Consider the following 25,359-nt stretch of genomic DNA (forward strand, 5'->3'; position numbering starts at 1 on the left):
GGACACGGAGACATACAGACAGACAGACAAACAGACAGACAGACAGACCCACACACACGGCCACGTATAGGAGCGTTGTGACCACCGCTCAAAAACATACATTTGAAATACATACCATGTATAAACATATATAAAACGAATTAAAAAGCATTAAACGTTCCTCCAATACATTCTAAAACAGATATTTTCCCAGGTGTTTCTTTATTGTCTTTTTGAACAGTGATTTCTGTGTCAGTTTGGTCATTGGCAGTGGCAAAGTATTCCAAGTTTCCATTTCTCTGTATTCTACCGTACGCTTCAAATAGTTTCTGTCTGGTTTGGGAAGTGAAAACCGGCCTTGTGTTGCCTGTCTAGTGGCATATGTATAAGACTCCAAATTGTTTTTTAGCGGATTGTACCTAAATAATGGTGATTTGGATTGAAAGATCTTCCATGTTGAGAATATTATTGCAGCAGTAATTTTGTCATTGTCAATTTTTTAAACTTTAGTATTCGGAAATTGCATTAAATTTGTGATTTCTGTGTTAACTCTATGGGCTTTTAGCCGGGTTTTACCCTTAAAAACGTGACTTCAGCACCAGGAAGTTGCTGAGTGGGCGGGCCGTGAATAGGGCTAATTGCGGCCTAAATGGTCTGAGAGTAATCGTTGCCTAGAGTGTTTATTTATTTTCTTTTTCCAGTAACAGGGGTATCCTCATCTCTCCAGCTCTTTAGTAAACATAAAATTCATTTTCAGTGGGATACCGATTTGATCTAATAAGGAGAGAGAAAATGGGAACTGGAGCGAATACAAGCTGATAAATGATCTTTGTGGGGTTTTCCATCTCTGTGATTCCCTATTTTTTTTCTTTTACCCAGCTGCAAATATGTTCTGTTTACCAGCTAGAATTGGAACACTATAGATTGAAGATGATAAATGGCCAGTCTTTCCTGACTGGATGAATATAAATTGGTGACCCACCTAGAGCTGAAGAGACTGGGAGACCCCTGTTACAAAACAAACACATAGCAATAACTAGAAGCAGTGCTCTTGCGAGCACAGGTCTCCACCAGGTCAGGTATTACTGTAATTATTGTGGCCTCTTGGTGGCGCTAAATGTGAAAAAGTTGCCATGTCTTCTTTGGCCTTTAACGACAATGTGATGCTGCATGCATGATTTGAGGCATTTTGTTGCAAAAGTTTGTTTGGAAAAAGTCGACCTGCTGGTGGCGCTATAACAGGCCAATGTGAAAGGAGTGGCATTTGTTCCTTGACCTAGTGGGAAATGGGAATGTGCATGCAGAATTTCACTGTAATCACAAGCTGCGTTCATGATTTAAGTCATTTTGTTCAAAATGGACCAATCCTGCAAACTTTGGATGCCAATGTTAGCCAATTAGGATGCAATATGAAATATCGGACAGATCCTTCTTGATCACATGACTATAGATATACTGTGTACTGATTTGCATGATTTTTGGATAAAATCTCAAGGAATAATAGGAGAAATTGTGTTTTACATAAGTCAGCCTCCTGGTGGCGCCATAAAAGGCAGATATGAAAAATGCAAGGCAAAGGTTTTTCCTTGGCCTCTAGGGAGTGTGCTTACAAAGTTTGAAACTGATCGGTGGAGTTATACACCAACACGGAGCTTTGTCATCAGCGCGTCATAGCTGGGGGCGGAGTCAAGCGTGGGGGAAATATTTAACAACCCCCATTAGTAGAATGGGGTTTTCCGTGTTTTTCAAATCCGATTTTTTAATAGTATAGCGATGTTTTAATTAATTGCAATGTCTTACATTGATTCCTTGGTTGCCAATGGACAAAAAATGATGCATTTAAAATTAAACAGCATTGGGATTAAATATTGTCTGATATTATTAAGGACTGGTCGCATCATCAAAGACCATGGGTTATCTAGACTATCCGTCTGGTATTAGACACTGTTACATTTTCTACATGATAAATTAAACCTATCATATCAAAAAACGAAAAGCACAATTATTCAATGATGGTTATAGAGCACATTAAATTAATTCCAGTTGTCTACAGCCATTAACAGCTTGTTATCATGCAAGGATTTACACACTGACACGACGCAACACAATCCTATCCTAGTTTCAAACCTGCAGAAAATACTTTTAAACTGGCGTCGATCCTGCCATTCAAAGATCAGGTCTCTATCCTACTCACTACGACGTGTTCTATAAACATCATTGACGACTTAACGACCGTTGTTTTTTGATATTATAGTAAGTTTAATTGATCATATATTGTAATTGTGTCTCTACCAGGTTAAAGACATAATGTAAACAGGTTTTGTAGCATAGACAGGGTGCTATATTGTGCAACTTTGACGCATGCACGGGGGGTGTCCTATATGCCAGGGAGAACATAACAAAATTGCGAGCTTGTTGATTTTTGGCACTGCATAGATTGGCAATTTAGTGTCGTAGACTGAATATGTGGTCAACGTAAAGAGTAAAATTGGGTCCCGTTTTATTCCAGAGGTTTTGAAGAGGCAGGAGGAGTAGTTTAGACGAGGTGGCGAGCTACAGTAGCTCCGTAGAGCACATCGGTGCGTTAGCCTGTCACTCATAATAGGCTTGTTATCTTAATAAGTGAACTTTCCGACTGTGGTCAACGTAAAGAGTAAAATTGGGTCCCGTTCAGAGGTTTTGAAGAGGCAGGAGTAGTTTAGACGAGGTGGCGAGCTACATTAGCTCCGTAGAGCACAGCGGTGCGTTAGCCAGTCATTCATAATAGGCTTGTTATCTTAATAATAAGTGAACTTTCCGACGGAAAGTGAACCAGTTAGTGAACGATTGCGTTCCAGAAGTCCTTCTGATGGATTTTTCTTGGCTGTCAAGTGTTTTATCGTCCAAAAAAATCGCTCTGAACGTGATTTAAACGATAGTATACTGTATACGCTGTATTAAGTCAATGGGGAAAGGCGCTCTATTTTCCCCCACGCTCAAAGCGGATGTGACGTTTATGGGCGTTCCTTTCTAGCTCCGTGTTGGTGTATAGGTAAAACCACAATTCGGCCTATAGCGCCACCATGAGGCTGATTTTAAAAAAATGGCATTTCTTCCTCGGCCTAGTGGGAATGTGTCTGTGCGATTTCATGATAATTGCACTTTGCATTTGCGATTTGAGGCATTTTGTTCAAAACGGCTCAATCCTACAAACTTTGGAAGCCAATCTTAGCCAATCAGGATGCAAAATCGGACAGATCCATGTCGATCACATGACTGTCGAGATACTGCCTATCGATTTGTAGGATTTTTGGACAAAATCTGTAAGAGTAGTGTACAGAAATGTGTTTTGCGAACATCGGCCTCATGGTAGCGCTAGAACAGGCCCTTTTGAAAATGTGGGTCAGAGGTTCTGAATTGGCATCCAGGGAGTCTGTGTGTGTGCTCATTTTGGCAGCGACCGGGCCAACGGCGACTGAGATTAGGTGGTAATAAACTGCGAGGACGCACGGACGCACGGACAGACGGAGGGGAAAACATACTCTCCCCCATGCCTTCGGCTGGTGGAGACAATTACTATCAAAATATAGAGCTTTACCAAAATATTCAGAGATATTATATAGTATCATAATTAAGGCCTATCTGCTATCTCATACTTTGCTAATATAAGTTCAGATATATTATAATTTTTGTTTTGCAAATTATTTGCAATACCCACTTGCAATACCCTCACGTCCCACCCAGTGGACGCCGGCCCACAGGTTGAAAACCGCCGGCACTGGCTTTGACCCCGCCCCCGTCTCCTACCGCATCGTGCGGTGCCCAAAAAAACTGATCATTATGTGCATGTATGTAGCCAGATGATTCACGCACAACAAACGCACATCTCTGTAGCTTTAAGCTTTAAACCTAGTACCGCACTGAGAAAATACGAAGCCTCAAAGCACTGCTTGTGTTGTGTTATCATTATCATATTCGCTGCGGCTGCGTGTTTTGTCTGAAAGCTCGTTTTATGAATTGAAGCGAAGGGAACATTTTTCTCAAAGGATTTTAGCTGCGAAAAGACACGGATCTGTGCAACAAAAAAAAACAGTGCTTGTGTATTGAATCTTAGAACGGATGCATGGATGGAGGCGTAATCTGTGAAGGATTTATTAAAGGAGAGAAACATGCGCCGTCTTCTACTCTTCTAGCTCGCTGACTTGCCTCTTCAGTCAGGCAGTCAGTCAGTGTGTGGAATCTGTGGATACTGGATGTTATTGTTTTGCAACAAGGAGGCGACATCACATCACCATCATAAAGCAACGTGCACAGCTTGTGTTGGATGGATGTAAAGATGGATGTGAGTGCAGGAGGAGGGGAACACCACCATGCCTTGCTGGACTGCCTGGACGATGCTGTGATCATCGTGGAGAACGAAGCGGAGAGCGTGCAGCAGCCCGTGCACGGTGCTGGAGACGGGGAGGACGGGGACAACAACAACAACAGGTCCGGTGGTGGTGGTGTGAGCCTGCTGGACCACTGTCCTGTCTGCCGTCTGAACTTCCACAGCCGGGAGCCCAAACTTCTGCCGTGTCTGCATTCCTTCTGTAAGAAATGCCTGCCGTCTCCCTCCAGGAACCTGGCCATGGCCGACCCGCCCCCAAACCCCCATCATCATCAGCTCGATGGCAGCACCAAACCACGTGAGTCATTTGTTTACAAATAGTAGTAGTAGTAGGCTAGTCGTCATATTTACTTGCGCCAGCAGAGCGCGCAAGTACTGTGTTCGGTACAAAGACTGGTATGGGCCTTTAGCCAATGAGGGAGCACTGCAGCGTTCTTGGTGATGTCACAACCAACAAGTGCTACCACCTGATATAAAATGGGGGAGAGTGTTTTTTGCAGGTCTTTCAGTCCGAGAGTATCACAAAAAAGCAACTGGGTTGCTTTATCTACTGTCTATATCTACTGCATAGTACTGTGTTCTATCCATCTGTCATTCAATGTTATATGAGATACTTCATTGGTTTCCTGTGTAAATAAGCCAAGTGCTTTTCTAGGATCTCCTTTTAGTTGACCTTGTACCAGTGAACTGTACCGTCATGAAACTGTACCTTTTCCTATGCAAACTTCTAAAGTATTCAATCAGTCTTCAATCAATTAAGGCAGCGGAAGCTTGTGATTGGCTGCATGGAGGTGACAAAAGTCAGGGGAACGGAGATACACCTAAACCTAACCTTAACCCTAACGTCAGTTAAACTAACGCTGATGACTGCTAACCTGGTGAAATGCTAACCTGCCGACGCTGGTGAATGCTAAACTGGTGAATGTTAAACTGGTTGGACCAACCGGCAACGGTGCTTAACCCAGTTGCTTTTTTGATACAATCAGACTGAAAGACCTGCAAAAAACATTCTCCCATAAATGGGCTAATAAGGCGCAAGTTGGCACCCACTTGACAACCATAGGGTGCCAACATGCCCACCCACACAGCAGGGTCTGGGTGCCAACTTGCCCACCCAAGTTGGCACCTTGACAGAATGCAGTCTAGTTATTTGATGATTTTTTGAAATTTTTGTAGGCATATACGTAACATGTAAAAATTTCTCCAGCTCTTTAGAAAAGAGAAAATGCATTTTCTGGTTGGGATCATTTATCCAATCAGGTGAGATAATTCACACAGGATACAGAAGTGAAATTGATTTGGAACTGATGATGAAACAAATAAATGAGCAGATTGAAACTGGAATATGAAGCTGATGGGTCCTACTCTCTCCTGATTGGATGAAGTGAAGTTGGTATCCCACACTAAATTTCTTAACCTGCGCTCTTCCTGCCACCATTTTTGCAACAGAGTGTACGCTTGTGAAAGATAATGTGCTGTCTGGGAGAAAGACATGCTGTGCATGGACTGGCTTGTTTGACTGCATGTCTGTCTGTCATCTATCTTCACACACATTTCCTCATGTTGTAACTTGAGGAATGGAGGCCAACTGTCAATTACTGCTGTTCTCACCATTACCCCGGCCTTCACACTCTAGTGGCACTGTTTTTCATTTGGTGGTGATGGTGATTGGTCATTGCATGTACTTCTACGGGCTGCGGTGGTACCGGTCAGCAGGGAATGTTGGGTGGGAAGAGTAGGACGAAGGCTCTACGTCCTCCCGATGGGGGCTCCTCATTGGCAGGTGAGTCGGTATAGTACAAAGCAGTGACACAGAAATCCTTTTGGGAGCAATTGATTGGAATAATGACTAAATTGGGGAGGATAGCTAGCTAGGGTGTGGATACGTAACCGAAGGAAAGCGGATGAACCGGATCCAACATTGCATATCCAGAATCGGTTCCATCACATCTGGAAATAATTTCCGTAACCGGTTCTACCATGCTGTCAGTAGTTCTCAAACTCTTTCATTTCAAGGAACACCATAAATAACTCTTGAGAGTGTATACGAATGGATCCAAATGGACGGGTCCGTAAGGGTCCATTTGGTTCCAAATACACTGTGAGTTGCAGACTTATAAGTGTCCATTTGGATTGGAACCCCCTCAAGTAACCCAGAGGATCCCTGTACCTCACGTTGAGAACCAATACAATAATATGTATGCAATGCTGTATGTGATTGTATTTGTGTTTATCAAAAATTATAATGAAGGAAGTGGTTATCTAAACTGTATCTCTCTCTCTCTCTCTCTCTCTCTCTCTCTCTCTCTCTCTCTCTCTCTCTCTCAGTGAATGTGATTCGCTGTCCGGTGTGCAGACAGGAGTGCATGGAGGTGGACGTGATGGAGAACTTCTTTGTGAAGGACACAGTGGAGACTCCTAGCAGCACCGTGGAGAGAACCCTCCAGGTGTGTAACTGTCATACAGCCACTGATGGACAAACTACTCAACTGAACCCCACACAGTACTCCAGTCAAAGTGGAGATACTGTTTTGATACTGAATCAATTACATTTTTGATTTCAATTCAAAGGAGCTTTATTGCCATGAGAAAACATACATTGCAAAGCAAGTGTCCAAATATATTAAAAACTGTTGAAAATGGGGAACGTATATGCAGTTGGGGGGTACAGCATTGTGTAAACGGAGCTATGTTACATTTCGTCATTATCAGTGTTGGGCAATATTACTTAGGAGAGTAATCGTTACTTATTACTTATTACTCCTTGGAAAAAGTAATACTATTATATTACTTATTATTTGGAATAAAGAGTAATATATAATATATTATTAAGTTATATCACTTTTCTTTACCCTGCAAATCAAACCCATGCTCAAATCAAATGGCTCTGGTAACGAGTAACGAGGTGTTTTTTGGCGGAGTAATGCGTTATATATAACCGTTTTTGGCAGAGTAATACCTTACCCTACTTGTTACTGGGTAAAGTAATAATATTACAGTAATATATTATTAGTAATTCGTTACTGCCCAACACTGGTCGTTATATGCATGCTTTAACTATATCTAATAGGCGGCTGTGGCTTAGGAGGTAAAGCAGGTTGTCCAATGATCCGTGGGTCACCGGTTTGAATCCTTGAGTTGGTCGGTGCAAGCTTGCCACCATTCATTGGTTTGTGAATGTAGGAAGTGAGGAAGCTGGCGTTGACTGTTCGCCTCTTCACCTCCCAATGTATGAATGAATGGACCATTGTAAAGTGCTTTGAGTTCGCAACTTGCTTAGAAAAGCGCTATAAAAAATGCCATCCATTTAGTTATATATACAGGGTTAGGGTATAAAGCTTTTTGAAACAAATAAGACCAATCTTTTGACAGTGCAAAAGACCTAACCCCACTTTGTGACAAACGGCTGTATTATCTTATTTTTATAAGTGTCAGATTTAAAATGCTTTAAAAAGTAGCAGCTCTGTTTGTGCAGTAGGTCTAGAGGTCTACTTGCTACACTCTATGGTTAGTAGTCCTTATGGTGGTTGTATTCCATTGGCTAGCCTTCTTTTATCGCAACAGTTTGGATCTTGCTGCTATGTTCACACATTGTTGTATTTCTCTCAGTCGGTATGGCAGTTCTTTGTCGTTGGTCATGTTTTCAAACTCAGTGTGACTGGTTTTCTGGTTGTCCTAGTTTTAGCCTTCTTTGTATTCTCCTATGTTTTCTCTTCCTCTTTCCTCGGGCTGCACCCCAGGCCAGTGTAATAACTGGATGAGGGGCGCACTATAAATAGTACCCAACCCATGAACTCAACTACAAGTGAAAGATGCTTCATCAAAATTGTTCTTGTGTTAAAGTACAGTATAGTACTTGCTTTATTCTGTAATGAAAAAGTATTCAAAGAAAAGAAAAACACACCTAGTGTGAAGTGAGCGGTGCTATTTATAGCGCTAAATTTCATTAAGCATCCCGTGAACTTGGTTGTCCAATGTGACCCTGGGCGTACAACAAACGTTGAGCGCTTTGCGCAAAGATGTAGGCCAGATGTAGGCCCACACACATAATAATAATGAAAAAAGAAAGGTTTTGTACATTATTGCCATCGTTCCGTGTGTCCCCGTGCAGCTGTGCATGACGTGCGACGACAACACGGAGGCGTCGGGATACTGTGCAGAGTGCATGGAGTACATGTGTCTGACCTGCGTGGACGCTCACCAGAGGGTCAAGTACACCAAGGACCACACCATCCGCCACAAGGAGGAAGTTCTGCAAGGTATCCTCCTCGCCTCTCCTGCTGCTTTTGATGCTTTTGTGTGACGCTGTTTGTATGAGCACTAGAGCAGTGGTTTTCAAACAGTGGTCCGGTCTCCGGAGAGACCAGTCCTTGAGAGGGTTCCAGGTGGTCCCCAGCTAAATGATGGGGACCACCAGCTAAATGGAACCTTATGGATCTTTAAACTCTTGAGAGTGTAAAATGGAACACTCACTCAAGAGTTAAATTACATCTGCGTTACTTGATTTACAAGAAGTCTACACGATTAGAGAATGTAGATATCTGTCCTATGGTACCATATCAATACAGCATGGAATTGTGGACAAAATCGTATCCAACATTAACTACATTTTGGGTCTGAGAGGCTAAATCTCATCAAATGGTGGTCCGCGGCTCAAATGCAGAATAAAGAATGGACCTGAATATGAAAAAGGGTTGAATACCACTGAACTAGGGCGTTCATTTATGGGGGGGGAAACCACACACATGCACGCACACACGCACACACACAAAGTTATAATATGTAATATGGAGAATATGGAGATATTCATTGACAAGGTGTTGTTGTCTGGTCCATCAGAGGCCCACGGCGTGTCCACCAAGAGGCCGGTGTTCTGCAACCTCCACAAGCAGGAGCCTCTCAAGCTCTTCTGTGAGACATGTGACCTGCTGACCTGCAGGGACTGCCAGCTGCTCAAGCACAAAGACCACAAGTACGCTCGCTCCCCACGTACAGTAGGGCCTTCTTGCTCACATTAGTGAAAGTATTCCATAAGTTTTGGCACAACGCGGCTTCCTTGGAAAACAAGGAAGTGTCGATCAGATAGAATCCAATTTCGGTTACTGCATTGTCTATTTCTGTTCTCAAAAACATTATTGAGAACAACGTTTAGTTGTAAATTACATGTGTGTTTGTTTACATGGCTGTCATGTTGGATACAGCAAAAAGTCACACAGTGCAGCAGGTGCTCTTGAGCCTTTGATTAGGCATTGGTCTGTTATAGAGCAGAGTGGTCGTTATCCAGAAATAACACAGCGCTGAATTCCTCGATCGACCAATCAGAATCAAGCATTTAATTAAGCTGTGTAAATAAATGCAGATATATATAAGGTTGAAAATGGGTGAGGTGCTCCATTTGAACTGCATGTGTTTGTGTTCAGTTACCAGTTCCTGGAGGATGCTTACAACAACCACAAACAACACATGGAGAGCATGACACGACAGCTGCAAGAGAAGAAGAGAGTGATAGAGGAAGTGTCCACCTCTATAAACAACGGGTACGTCCTAAATTCATGTGTTGCACAACTACAACTACATCTATGCCTGTTTCATGTGAAGGAACCTCAAATTAATATGTATTTGCCGCAGACACCCATCTGAAAAGATCTTGTGCCAGTGAGATCCCTATATAAGATTTGCGTTTGCTAAAATGTTTCAAAAATATAAAACATTTATACATTTAGGCAGATTTTCACGCCGTATTAACTATTTTTTGCTGTTGTAGAGACTTACAGTATTGAAACATTTAACCCTGTCATAATAACATGCTCAAAATGGGGACGGCAGGGTGAAAGTGGTTCTAGAATAGACAGACAGACAATTCTGTTTCCTGTCACAAACAAAGAAACATGGAAAGGGATTTAAAGAAATTCCATTGTAGAAAACAGTTTATGTTTCCAGTATTGTCTGATGAGACATGTGAAATTCACAGGTAACATGCATCTGTGTCGATAGAGTAGTCCATGTAACCTCTGCTGTCAAAGGATCACATCTCACCATCTGTCTCAATAAAGAAATAAGTGGACCACCCGCTCTATAGAATACAGAAATAGAATACAGTGTACTGTAAAGATGTGGCTGTTGTATGTTGCCTTTCAATGTATATAATGTCAAATTCAGTGCCAAAGAATTATTCTGCCTGCAGACAAAACCATTGGAAGAGAAAGCGATTGAAACAAAGCCATTTCCGCTTCATCTTTTGCAGACTGAACCAAGTTGATGAGAACCGCACGTCGGTCAACAACGAGATAAAGAAGGCCATCTGCAGCTTAATACTGGAGATAAACAAGAAGGGCAAGATTCTGGTCAATCAACTCGAGGTACGAAATCTAATGTTCGAGCCATCTAAGGAAAAGTGTGTAAAATAATAATAATAATTACAAACTTTAAACTTTCATATATTCTATATACATTGCGAATGCAGTGAAATGTTCAAAACTTTTTTTTTTTTCATTTAGAATTTTGATGGCATACATCTATATTACACACCAATATTACACCACCCAAAACAAGGATCTATAATACAGAAAGGTCAACCTTCTCAAGTCATAGTTGCTTGAAGTTCAGTGTGAAGAACTGGGAGAACAGGTTGACTTAAACATTTTTTTCCCCCAGGAGAAAACGGTTTGACAAGTGTGACTCGAGCTTAATGTTGTACCCTGAATCCCTGAGTACATACCCCCAAGCAACTGTATCCACTTACTGTAAGGCACTTATTATTGCCAGGTAGAAACCTTGTACTGCATGTCCAATGCTCTGATGAAGGCTCATAGCCGAAACGTGTTTACAAGCGTTCTTTGTTGGCGTGTGCCAATAAAAAAGTGGAAATGTGAGTACTTTGTCCCCCATTGATTTAAAGTTTTGGATTTACTATGTTTTTGAAATTTTTTATTCCCACTTTTTATGTACAGTATACTGGACTTTTGGTCTACTGAGAAACCCCATTGCTGATGCACAACATCTTGTTCTTATTTAAGTATGTCCAAAGCTGTTTCTTTTCAAGAAAATGTCCCCATGGGAAGGGTTTGGATTAAGTTTAGATTAAGTTTAGATCTTTCTCCATGTTTTCCCCATCGTGTTTCAGGCCGTCACCAAGGACCACGAGAGCTTGCTGAGGAAGCAGCAGCAGGACATCGGCTATCTGTCCAGACACATGGACCATGTGATCAGCTTCACCCAGTGGGCCACGGCCAGGAACGGAAGCACCGCTCTGCTGTACTGTAAGAGACTGGTGAGTCTCACCATTCATTCCGCTGTACTGTCTCTACACCAAATCTTTTAACCAAAAAATAGCCACTCCACAACAAGGTGACAACGTGTTGTCAACTTGTAGATTGACCATTCTTTGGCAAATGTTCGTCCCTAGAATAGGGACGCAGGTGTTCATTCACTTAAACCCCCAGATTTCCCATCCTGGGGAAAACAGGAGAAGCCCCCTTTCCACTGCAAGGTGGAACCACAACTTTCCAGAACCTGAACCTATTTTTTGGGTTCTGGTTTTGTTTCCATTGCACACGGCCCGGTTTCAGACAAGGTTCCTGGAACCTTTTTTCGGTCCTGCTCCTGAAGTAGAACTTGAACTAAACTAGTTCTAAACTAGAACCTATGGGCGGGGCCAGCAGTGGGGCCTGCTCGGACCCCGGTTAGTTCTGGTTATTAGGCCAGTCAATCTAAGCTAAAAAAGGGCCTGACCCAAAAGAAATTGCAATAGTAATGGTTCAAGGTTTTTTATGATCCTTAGGGTCATCCAAATAACATATTAAAAGTTGTGAATTATATATTGAGTGGATCAAGTTGAATTCAAGGGGTTCACTTACTATACAGGAAAAAAGACCCCCCAAAAAATCTTCTTTAAGTAGCATGTGAGGGGTCTAACTAGGGGTTTGTCATGATTCTGAATCCACTGCAAGCATTTGTTTTGCACGAAAAACATTCCTCTGGCTAAAAACAGACAATATATATTTCACAACTTTTAATATGTTATTTGGATGACCCTAAGGATCATAAAAAACCTTGAACCATTACTATTGCAATTTCTTTTGGGTCAAAACTCAGATTGACTAGCCTATATATGGAAACAAAAGCAGAACTTGGTCCCGGAACTTCACGGGTTCTGGAAAGTTCTTGGTTCTGGAAAGTTCTAGTACTGGGTTGGCCCTACAGTGGAAATGGGGCTTATCTATCTATAACTACAAGCTCACAGCGATCTACAATGCTTGTAGATCGTCTATTTTCACGTTTTGACATGTAATGTTTTATTGGTTGAATCAGTCTATCCCTTCTCATCCTCAAACCAGCCTCCTGGTTTAGCTTTCCAAACGGGTTTCCATGATACTACTGGGGAGTGCAGTATGTCTTTCCAAAGAAGCCTAACAAAAAGCAGAGCTGCATGTGCTGCTGCTCTCTTGATATACTCTGTTGTGTGTCTCCCCGCCGGAGTCAGCATTATTAATAACATGTCTACGTTGTGTCATATAGATATTGTTTCAGATCGGGAACCTGCTGCGGGCCAAGTGCAGCGCCTCCTTCGTACCGCAGAGCTCCGTGAGGTTCCAGTGTCGCTCCTCGTACTGGGCCTCCAACATAGACCTGGGTGAGGCAGCTAATGCATTACATGTCGGGTGGAAACCTGGTATGTCCAAAACTCCTACTTTTCAGGATTCAAATAAATAAATAGCAAAAGCAGCCGATCTACAACTCAAAACACGACGCCTCATGTCGTGTTTTGAGCTTGTGCATCTGTTACTTTTGACTTTTTTGTGTGGCACTGTAGTATGAAGTAGGGCGTTAATTTACGGAAAAAGTTTGAATATGGAGATTCTGCACGACAGAAGCAATATTCTTCTACTGGGCTTCCAACATCGAGTAAGGCAGCTAATGAATTACATGCTGTTGCCTTATATGTCCAAAACTGCTTATTAACAAACACTGAAATAACCGATCACAATGAATCTCATCTCAAACGAGTTGTGAGCTTTTAGATCTGCTATTTTCATTGCTTTTGTGCGGCACTCTTGCATGACGGAATAGGGAATTCATTTGCAAGAAAATAAATAAAATTGAAATTGAAATTTGAAATATGGAGATACAAGGTTTATGCAAAATATTTGATAATATTATGTTCTGTCAAACCTACGTCCATAGTACATTATGTAAAAAAAGAAAATCTTCCCTAGGGTTAAACCAATGCTGTCTCTGTTGGAGTCATTTGAGAATGTTTTGCTGGTTTCCTGACTACAAAAGAAGCACCGACGATATAATACTAACAACGGTGTATCAGTTACAGCTGTAATTGATTATTTTACGTTTAGTTCATACCATTACATGATACCACTGCACAGAAACATGCTGCATTACAGGAATAAAATACAATATTAATTCTATTCTATACTATTAGCTGATAGTATTTCATTTTTAGTATTAGTATGTAGCACACCTCTTCCACAGTAAAGATTTAATTGGAATTCTCTTTCCGTGTGTGTGTGTGTGTGTGTGTGTGTGTGTGCACATGCCCTCAGGCTCTCTAGTGGTGGAGACGGTACCGGGCCACCAGATGGGAGCGTTCCAGGGCATCCCACCACATCATCCTGGGGGTCCGGGGCCCTCGGGCTCCCCCAGCAGCGGCCCAGGGGCCCCGCTGGGGGGCCCGGGGCCCCTCCACCACCACCTGGGCTCCCATAACACCCTGGCCCAGCTCCAGATGCAGGTTAGGCCTGTCTGTAATTATCTTTTTGGCGTTGAAAACTTGAACGTAATAAATACAAATTTACATTTCTGTTTGGCATTTAGGCTTCATAAATGCAGAGGCAGATGTGTCAAATAACCCAAAAAAGAAATGACTAACACATTTCATAACATTGAAATAATCATAACGGAAATAGCTGATCTGCAAGCTCACAACGGTCGAATCATGGAGCATTGTGAGCTTGGTTATTCCTTCCTGCTTACTTATTTATTGAAACAATTATGACGATTATCTTCTCTGTCGGGTGGAAACCTTGTCCAAAAATGTTTTCAGGATTCAAATGAAAAAATAGCAAAAGATCTTTAAGCTAAAAATGGGTCACTTGCTGCCCCGTTTCGAGTTTATGGATCTGCTACTTTTAATGCCTTTGTGTGACACTGTAGTGTGATCATATAGGGTGTTCATTTACGAAGAAACACACAAAAAGTTAGGTTTCTGCCTGACAGCAACAATGTTATGTGAACATAATTGTGATTATCTAAAATAATGGCAATTACTTACTACTAACTGCAGTGGTTCAGTATGATTTTGATTCAAATATTGTACTTTTATTCCACTACATTTATTTGAACACTTTACTATGTTACTAGTTACTTTGTAGATATGGATTATTATAAAAAAAAAAAACATACTTTAACCACTTTAGCCCTATATATATTTCGGCCATTTGTCTATTTTCAAAAGATTTTTATACATTTGAAAACTTGAAATGGGATATTCTGCATAATGAGTAAAAAAAAAGAACTTTTGGTACTATTAGTACATTTTGATTTCCGGGCTTTTACTTGTAACAGAATATTTCTATATACAGTATGCAGTATTGATACTTTTACTGAAGCAAAACATTTGAGTACATTTTCCACCACTGGCGATACGTCCTACTAACTGTGACTGTGGCCTAAATCAATAAATGGACAGGTGGACAAGCTGAACCCCCAGCCTCACTGGCAGCCCCCCCACCCCGCTCCCCCGCCCTGGACCTGGCCTTGGAGTGTCCGTCTGCCCAGGAGCGCTCCTCCTGGTGGAGGTGGAGGAGGAGGGCCCATCCAGGGAGGCTCCCCCTCCCAGAGCAGCGTGGTGGGGGCCCCCGGCGGTGTGGCCGTGGCCCCTCTGGTCTCCACCCAGCCCGGGGGCCGCAGGTTCATGGTGCCACCGTCCCCCAACCACCTCAGCCCCACTGGCAGGCTGCCAAGCCCCGGGTTCACACCCCAGGTCAGTGTGTGTGTGTGTGTGTGTGTGTGTGTGTGTGTGTGTGTGTGTGCGTGCGTGTGCGTGTGTGTGTGTGTGTTATAATTATATATAATTTATTATGTTATATTCAATAACACTGTTGAATACCTATATATCGATATTACTCGTGATATTAGTAAAAACAATTGCATTATATAATTTTTATCGATTTTCTGCTTTAGGTCCACTGCCTGCCTAACCCAGATAATGAATAGCATATCCATGCATGCACATTGAACAGTACACATAGAATAAATAAATTAAATGCCTTATTTCATTTTCCAACAATGGTTTTATTTAAATAACCACACCTGGTTACAGATGGATTGCTTTTTTGCATGTGCTACGTGCATGCATATGTGTCTGTTAATTAATTTGACACATACCCAATTAAACAAGCTCCCTATTTGCACAGTAAAAACAACAATACAACAAGGAAGAAAAATGTGTTTTTTGCAGTACGGTAGGATAGACATAATCATGTCATGTATGTAATGTAACGCGTCGCGCTGCAACAGTAGCAGCGCGACTCACGAGCCCTATAACAGATTAACTCCCAATGTGTAAACACGCAAATGTAATAACAGTAGATTGTATAGTAAATAATTGCACTGCAGTGTGTCTGTGTAAAGTCGGTTGAAGCTCACAGTCAGACAACTAGGCGGGTGCGACCAGTTTTGAGTTTGCAGATCGGATATAAATCAACACCATGTAAACCTAGCAAGTTAAAGTGATAGTTCACCTATTTTTTACATAAAGCTGTGTGAAATACTGGCCATTAAAACAGTGGTTAAAAATGTATTAATTGATTACCAGAGTCCCGTGGTCAGAGTTCTGGTCAGTTTTAGATGAATATTAAGTAGTTCCAATGGGGTGGGGGCCATTTGGCGTGGCCCAATCATTGAAAATAGATTAATCCACATAACTAGCGTCATTTGTATTGTTGGCCTATTTCTACCATATAGAGCGAGGTTTCGTTCTGATCAGCTGACTGCAAAGCACCTTGTTTAGGGGAAATACGTTGCAGCGGCGTAGTGATACTGGACACAAAAAATAGTACCATGTGACAGAGGGGTCAAAGTTGAACGAAAGTTGGTCTATTTGGTAGAAATAGGTCAACAATACAAATGACGCTAGTTTTGTGGATTCATCTATTTTTAATGATTGGGCCATGAGCCCCTGCCAAATCACCGGAACTACTTTATATTCATCTAAAACTGAACAGAACTCTGACCACGGGACTCTGGTAATGAATTAATACATTTGTAACCACTATTTTAATGCCAAGTATTTCACACAGCTTCATGTCAAAAATAGGTGAACTATCACTTTAAGTTGGTTTTAAGATCTTCTTTCCTCTTTAAAACGGGATCGACGGGTGATGGGGTCTGTTTTGGAAAATCCAATTTTCGCTGTTTGTTTCCTGATGAAGAACAAGCTTGTGTCTCTGTCAGCGTGTGGAGGGCGAGGAGCTCATTCGGCTTGAGTTTCTTGCAGGTGGGATTTATGGCTCTTTGAAGTGAGCCGAGCCGGATCTCTGCGATCCGTTCCTTTTCAAAGAGCCGTTCAAAATACTACATGTAAAAAGTACAAACATTCTTTACTACAATGTACAAAATACACAAGTAGAAGTGTAATTAAAATGTACTTGAGTAAAAGCACTAAAGTATTGGTATCAAAATGCACAGAGTAGTTCACCCCCCAAAATGACTTTTTTTCTATTGATTACTCGTGCCATGGAGACTTGAGTTCAATAATGTGTTGTAGACTATTTGTAGCATTCCTAAGACAAAAATATGATTATAGTACATTTAGCCCCATATTGAATAGAAAGTACTCAATATGCAGAACGTCACATTTCACAGGTTTTCCAATTAATAACATTTGGAAAAATCATTTGAAAATAGCAGATCTACAAGCTCACAATGTGTCGCAACGTGACACATTGTGAGCTTGTAGATCGGCTAATATTTTCAAATGGCGGAAATGTATATGGCCAAAATGCAGGCCTATATAGGGTTGAAGTGATTTGTAATTATAATCAAAATCTAGAAAGTAACAAAATAACTAAAAGTAACTAAAATGAGACAGTATTTTGAACGGCTCTTTGAAAAGGAACGGATCGCAGAGATCCGGCTCGGCTCACTTCAAAGAGCCATAAATCCCATGGATGTTACACCGACATTGGTGTCGGAGAAATGTGTGACCGCATTGCATAGTTGCATGGATGATGGATGATGTTACTCAGACATTGGTGTCCGGGGCTTTATCTGTGACAGCGCGCTGCCTTTTCCTTTTTTTGAGCGGTGGTCACAACGCTCCTATACATGGCCGTGTGTGTGGGTCTGTCTCCGTCCGTCCGTGTAGCCTAAACTTCGGCGCGTAACTAGTGCCGCACCATTTACGCCACTCGCGCAATATATACATCAAAATGTGCGGCTCGGCCCGGGAATGGTGTGCTATTACCTTTCGTTCCGATCCGCCTTACCATGCCGACGTAATCGGCAAAAACTACGCTTAATTGTCCCCATTGACTTATAATGGGACAATGCAAGAAATCACTTTCAAGTATTTTTCTCTCGTAAACCATAGGAGCTACAGTTTCAAACCTCGGAGAGGAGATTCATAATGATTTTAAGAATGAATCGAAAAATAATTACATCACTCGGCCTCATGGTGGCGCTATAACGGCCCACTTTACGTTTTGCCCCGTAACTCTTGAACCGTAGATCGGAAAATTAAAATTCTTTTTTCCCTGGATTCCTTGGGTCAAGACGCATCTCCCCATATAGGCCAGGATAGATTTTCCGCCATCTTGAATTTTCTCCAAAACACACTTTTTGCTCCTTTTCCTACATATTTTCTTCAAATGTCACAAAAAGATGTAGGCCACGTTTCAGAGCCCAGACAAAACCAGACGTTGGAGCTTAGCTCCTTCCAGGAGCAACGTTAAAAAATCGCACCCGCACTTCACGCTAGGAAATACTGTTCCTGAAGAAACAGTGTGGGTTCGAGTAGCACAATATGATGATGATGTATAGATAGATATGTGCTCATCATTATATTGTCCAAACAGACAAGGGACATAAAACATCAGTATTTGATACAATGGAAAAACACTGCACATAATACACATGGACACACACACAAAGTCACGTATAGGAGCAGCTAGCAGCGCTCAAAAAAAATAACCTGTGTTGTATTTGATCCCGTGGTCATTATTATTTAGTCACAAGCTCTTGTTAATACGTTTTATTGGTTCAATCTTTATACAAAACCCACAAACACACTTAAAGGACAACTTTAGTTTTTTACAACAAGGGTTCATATTTTAGATTGTAATTAAAGAATATAAAAGATGAGTGTTAAAATTATTTCATTTACTTCTTTATATTGTTTTAGAGGTTCTTATTTCAGTGGTTGGGGGTATGTGTACAAGTGGCTAAATATGTCATTTTACACAGAATAAGCCCATTCCCAAGATACAACGCAACCTTTCATGGTTGGATGTGACTTATGGGGGCTAGAAGTGTTACTGTAAATAGCAATAAAGAAACTGCTGGCTTATTTTGTCTAAAAAGACATATTTAGCTACTTGTACGCATGCCCCACATTTTAGCACGGTAAACACGATAAAACAATAGAACGAAGCAAATGAAAACATTTTAACACTCACTTTTTCTTTTCTCTAATTACAATCTAAAATATGAACCCTTGTTGTAAAAAAAACAAAGTTGTCCTTTAACCACTTTCACGTTCAAAATGTTTCAATAATAGAGAAAATTGCTGATACTGTATATGTACAAGCTTATGACACATTGTGAAGTGATGTGAGCTTGTAGCAATGGTGTGTGCGTGCGTGTGTGTGCGCACACGTCTGTCTGTCTGTCTGTCCATCTGTTTGATTGACAAGGCTTCTTAACATGCACAGGCGCATGTTGGCAGTGTCCTAAATGTAGCTGACAGCCTTCACATCCTGAGCAGTTTATGCCTTTCCTTGTCAAGATGCATTACAGTCAAAAGCTGCTGCATTTGCTTCACAGCCATGCAATCTAAATCAATTTATGCTCACCATGTTCACCATGCAGATATATCCTGTTTTGTCATGTTTTTAGTTTAGTAGTTTCACGATCACAAAATGTTAAGATTGCGATTTTAGATAGCATGCTATTGAGACAGATGCTAGGTTAATTGTTTACCCGGTATCCTATAGTTTCAAATACAGTATGCGATTTAGAACAGTGGTTCTCAAACATTTTGGGCTTCAGTACCCCCTTTTCCTGATTGCTGAATCCAAGTACCCCCTTTAATTGACAACAACATTTTGATTAGAAAGTACTGACAGGGGGCACGGTGGCGCAGTGGTTAGCGCTTCGCCTCACAGCTAGAAGGTCCTGGGTTCGATTCCCGCCGGGGGATAGGGCCTTTCTGTGTGTAGTTTGCATGTTCTCCCCGTGTCTCCTAGGGTTGATACCCTCACAAAAAAACATGCACGTAATCCTGGTCTCAATAATGCCTCCCCCTGGCCAGCCGGGGCGCCTGATGGAGGGGAAAGGAACTGGTTGGAATAACGTGTTCCTTCCACGCGCTACGTCCAAACCAGGGAAATCTCCACTGTCAGGTGAAAAGAAGCAACTTGGGCTCCTCATGCATAGAAGGAAGCATGAGGTCAGTCCGTTGTCTCCCCAGGCGCGGCAGAGGGAGAGCAGAGCCCAGGATTACATAGGCAATTAGCACTGGGTGAAAAAATGGGTTACAAAATTGTGGGATAAAAATTATAATAAAAAAAAAAAGAAAGTACTGACATCAAAAGTCCAGTTTTATGTCAACATGTTGACAATAAAAGTTGCCTATTGTTTTCTATTCACAGTAATCAGTAACAGTTGTGCTAGTCAAACGTTGTACTTAATTTGGTTTAAAGCTTCACAGAGCAGCACGTTCACATATGTGTGTCAGTGTTTTATCATTAAACATAACAGTAAAATATATGTTTCCATTTACCCTCAAGTACCCCCTATAGTACCTCTGCGTACCCTTATTTACCTGGTGGTATCCTATAGTTTCAAATGTACACAATATGATTTGCTTGTTGTTTAGACAGATGCTAGGTTCATTGTTTACCAGTTATCGTTCCTTTGAGTTTGAGGCACTACATTGTTGTCTCTGTACTCTAATCTAAGTGTTTATTATCTTATTTATCTTGTTTATCGACTAGAGTTCATGTGTACTCTTGTTTATTCCGAACTCTGGATAAGAGTGTTTCCTGAATGCCTACATTTCAGACACCGAAGTGTTCCTCAAAGTGGATTCCAGGGACTATGTGGGTTCCTTTAGAGGGGTCTAAATTGACCCATACAAGTCTGTAACTCTGACAGTGTACAAATGGAAACCAAATGATTTGGTTCCATGTATACAGAGTTAAGGGGAGACCTTGCAATTTAAAAGTTTGAGAAACGCTGATCTAGGATGATGTGACACAGAGCTGACCCAGACAGTGCATAACTAATGGCTGATATGTCTAGTGCTCTGGGTTGTTTAGTCTATCTTCATGGCTTGTTTTGCCTCCATGCTCTTGGCTGCAGACACTTTGAGAGAACAATGCTCTCTTGTAGGCTGCAGCCCACGCCAATTGCATCACTCTGTTATGAACAAGCTGTTGGGACGTTATCTGCGGTAGTAAATAAATAATAAATAGTCAGATCGTATATATAATGGTATAATATAGTGTAATAATAATGTTACATAGTATACTTGTAAGACGCCTCAGGGCGACATGCGACCTCGCCCGCGCCAATTCTTGGCCATCTGGCCAGTGAAGTATATCGGACCAGTTACCCATATATGGAGACCCCTGTTACTCATATATGGAGATCAATGTACTGTATGGAGATATGCTGTGAGAGCCCAAACATGCTTACTCAGTTATTCGTTGTGTGAAAGTCCTATGATGTCTATGACATCTGACATCATACCTTTTTATGCCCATACATGGAGATCCCTGTCTGTAGAACCAGCCGCTAGTGTGGTATGTGGCCGATGTGGCCTCCATATATGGGCATTCCCATATGAAGTCATGTTAGATATGGGCTTAATATTGATGACATCAGGGATCTCCATATATGGGCATAAAAGGGATTTTGTTAGTGTGACATCACAGTGAAGCCAGAGCGTGATGTCAGAGCGGCAAACCCATGGAACCACAGTGTCAGGCGTTATAGACAGAGATACATACATACATACGCTGTGACTGTTCACATACTAAACGTGCAACCTACGGTCGCAATAAATAAAGTTGAATATAGTAGCAAAGCAATCCACAGTTGTACTCATGCAGAGGTCTGCAATATTACAACTTGATCTGCAAAATATGTGTACTCACTCTCGCCAATCTACAAGCTCGGATATATTATCCGCTGCTTTTCAACAGATACATTTATACAGACACATGGAAACCATTCGGACGATAAGTCAAGTCACATTTATTTATATAGTACATTTCATACAACAAGTGCAAACCCAAAATTCTGTGTGACAGTCCAAAAACAAGATAAGAGCCTAACTGAAAGCCTGTGAAAATAGAGGTGTTTTTAGTTTGGCTTTTAAAACAAGCAGCAGACCTTACATCGGCTGGTATGGAATTCCACAGAGTGGGACCATAGTGACTGAACAGTAGTTTACAACTTAGGCATTAACCTTGCAAGACCCACCGACGCAGCGCGACGCGTTGTGAGCTCGGAGGTCTGCTATTTTCAATATTTTCACCAAAAGGCCCTTTTAGAAATGTCAGCCCCTGCCTCTCTAACATTCTCTGCCCCTCCCTGATCAAATGCATAGAAGCAAAATAAAAAGCATTGTGAGCTTGTAGATCGGCTATTTTCAAATAGCCTAGGTATAAAATAGGGCTAAAGTTGTTAATGTATCTTACAATAAATGCGAGAAATATCTGTGAGTATGTGAGTATGGTATGTGCCCCGCGTATCTCGAGAACCGTTTGTCCCACCAGCTTCAAATTGTTTTATAATATTATCATTTATTCATGTAAAGTAACTAACTAAAGTTTTCAAATAATTGTAGTTGAGTAAAAGTATAATATTTCCCTCTGAGATGTAGTGGAGTGTTAGTAAAAGTATCGGAAATTGGAAATACTCAAGTAAAGTACAAATACCTCAACATTGTACAATACTTAAGTAAATGTACTTAGTTACTTTACACCACTGCCGATTAGGTAATAATAATAATAATAATAGTGAAAAGCCAGTCAGAATAGGAAGCTGATGTGTTTTGTGTTCCATTTAGGATACTTTCTTTCGTTTTCTGCCCTATCATCAACTATGTTTGGTGGCAGGCAGAGTCTCCAGAGTCTCCTCCATGCCTGAACGTTAGCTTGGTGCTACGTTCAGCCCCCGCGGCCATCATTTAGCTGCTGTATAAGCCCTGAGGAAGATAAGGCTTTAGCTGCCACTGATTGGTCAGCTGCTGTATCTTCCCTCGGGGGTTATACAGTATGTATACCAGCTGACCCAATCAGTGCAATCTCACCCATGCTAAAAATGAAAATGTATAAGTTTGAGTCAATCATCCCTGATGCTTTGTGAGCTCATAGATTGGCCTATGTTCCGCTGCGCGGCACAGAAATATATTTATTGTTTCTATTGGAATTGAAAGCAGATTTGCTCAAGTCACAGCATGTGCTGCTGCTGCTGTTGTTGCTGTAAGCACCTGCAGCTGCGTTTTAATCTAGATCGGGGTGAACACTGACATCCACTTGACTTTTAAAACTACTTTTTAGTTATAATTATAGTGCTCAGTGTGAATGGCCCATTAGTGGGGCCATCTGCAGACATGGTTTCAGGTGCCTTGAGGCGAGTCACACTTAGAAATATCTCTGACTGTATCTGTTAGTCCTTGACCCTATTCGAGCGGTGCTAACCATTCCGTCCTTGTCCCTTGTATGCCCATGTATGGAGATCCATGATGTCATCATCAGTATTAAGCCCATATCTTGGAGTGCCCATATATGGACATATTGTGTCATACTGTGTCAGTCTCGTGGTCTATGATGTCAGACATCTATGATGTCAGTCATCTCCATATTTGGGAAAGGTGCAATTTTTAAAAATTGCACTTTTCCCAAATTTCACAGATACGTTTATATATAAATTAAACTATACAACGTATCTCTTAGCAAAAATGCAAGGAATCAATTCTCCATGAAGCTGGTCGATTTGACATATGGCCCAGGTGCGTGCCACCACCAAACTGTGAGATGAGTAGCGCCCGAAAAAGAAAGTTTATCGAGGAAGGGAAAGATGGAATAAAGTCAGACAAGTGCTATAGTTGACACTAAGGTCTCAGAGGCACTTGCCCGTTGGGCAAGTACAGGTCATGTTCTGCTTGCCTAAAGGTCATGCCCACTTGCCCGAAAATATTTACTGTTCATTTTAACACTTATTTTGTTTTTCTTTCTGGGGCTGTGAGACATAAAAATGGCATACCTATTTTTCCCCCCCTTTTTTATCCCTTGAAAAATAGCAGATCTACAAGCTCAACAATGTAGATCGGCTATTTTCAAATGGCCGAAATGTATTCAGGGCTGACGTGGTTAATGTTATGTTCTGTAATAACAAATCAGATCTACAAAGTAACTAGTAACTAAAGTTTCCATATCATTGTAGTGGAGTAAAAAGCACAATATTTGCCTCATGAGATGTAGTGGAGTAGAGTTAAAAGTATTGAAATGTGGAAACACTGCCAGTAAAGTAAACAGTACTTGAGTAAATGTGATTAGTTGCTTTCCACCACTGCCTGCCAGCAGCCTTTCATCTCTGTATCCATCATCACTTGTTCATAGGAGGTGACAGCATGGGTGATGACGTGACACTGATTGCAGCGTCTGAGCCTCACTCACCACCAGGGCTATTATATAGAAAAAGTACCAAAGTACTGACGTCACTCGTTGGTCCCCTGGGTCGCCGAGGTTTGTCACCTATGGAGAATAACATTGTTGGGTCGTCTTAAAATCGTCTCATATAAGCAATGTGGTCCAAAAATAAACAAACTGTCCCGCCGATATTGTCTAGGAGGCTCTGTATCGTTTGCGATAGTAAGTCACTCATATTTAATACAGTCTGTTTCTGGCAAAGATTTAACTAATTTGGCGGCAGTAACATTAACGTTATCTCACTGTCAGTTGATTTTTCTTATACTGTATGACACGATATAAAAAAGGTCTATGGGAATTCAGAATGGGGATTTTCTTCAATTTGTAATAAATTACATCAGGCTTTGTGCTCTATAGTTAAAGGCATAGCATAATATATATTTGCTCTGTGTGTACATAACAAAACAATAGATACACTTTTCCCCGCATAATTTCCCAGCAGTTAGCAGCCACTGTAGTCGTGTGGTGGTGTTTACCTGCTGAAACACACTGCCATCTAGCTGTATGTTGGTGTTTTCACTGTTTGTTAGGTCTGTTTGGTAGATGAATTCAATACACATGACCGTAATGGAAATGAGCCCTGAGGGCTTATCTGGGTCATCCTTTAAATATTCTTTTGTATGAATCTGTGCCGCCATGCCTTGTGTTTGCAAACTGTTAACAAAGCATTCAATCAATCAAAAAAGGGGGATGTTTTTGAGCAACCAAAAACATCTGCTAGAGGGAAATTATGCCTGAAAATGTATTGTTTTGTTATGTAAACAGAGGGAAAAGTTACTAATGAAATGACTCAAACTAGTATTTTAGGTAACTGAAATTAAAAGAAAGGTAATTGTGAAAGAAAATGGTAAAATAGCAGATCTGAAATCTCATAACACATCGTGATGTGACACATTGTGAGCATGTAGATCAGCTATTTTTCAAACATTTTCTGAGGTTGTTGAATGAATCTCACCTCTGACTAATAATGACTACCCTAGCCTCCCGTAGCCAGACGAATCTGCCATTGCAAAGGCAAATTGCCCTCGGCAGATATCCACGCAGTGTGATAGTCTGGCA

The 25,359-nt window shown here is 41.3% G+C and overlaps 1 protein-coding gene across 1 annotated transcript in view; it reads left to right on the forward strand.

Annotated features, from left to right (window-relative positions):
• The first annotated feature begins 3,949 nt into the window (after nucleotides 1-3,949).
• LOC308294479 (transcription intermediary factor 1-alpha-like) overlaps nucleotides 3,950-25,359 on the forward strand; it is a 45,213-nt gene continuing 23,803 nt past the window's right edge. The window contains exons 1-10 of the mRNA XM_080737213.1: nucleotides 3,950-4,643; nucleotides 6,674-6,792; nucleotides 8,457-8,604; nucleotides 9,185-9,317; nucleotides 9,766-9,882; nucleotides 10,590-10,704; nucleotides 11,469-11,615; nucleotides 12,863-12,977; nucleotides 13,903-14,090; nucleotides 15,048-15,341. Of these exons, the coding sequence (XP_080593339.1) occupies nucleotides 4,283-4,643; nucleotides 6,674-6,792; nucleotides 8,457-8,604; nucleotides 9,185-9,317; nucleotides 9,766-9,882; nucleotides 10,590-10,704; nucleotides 11,469-11,615; nucleotides 12,863-12,977; nucleotides 13,903-14,090; nucleotides 15,048-15,341 (1,737 nt within the window). The 5' untranslated portion in view covers nucleotides 3,950-4,282. The remainder of the gene's footprint in view (nucleotides 4,644-6,673; nucleotides 6,793-8,456; nucleotides 8,605-9,184; nucleotides 9,318-9,765; nucleotides 9,883-10,589; nucleotides 10,705-11,468; nucleotides 11,616-12,862; nucleotides 12,978-13,902; nucleotides 14,091-15,047; nucleotides 15,342-25,359) is intronic.

This window comes from Nannobrachium achirus (assembly GCF_963921795.1).
Source record: "Nannobrachium achirus genome assembly, chromosome: 11".
Classification (NCBI taxonomy): Eukaryota; Metazoa; Chordata; class Actinopteri; order Myctophiformes; family Myctophidae; genus Nannobrachium; species Nannobrachium achirus.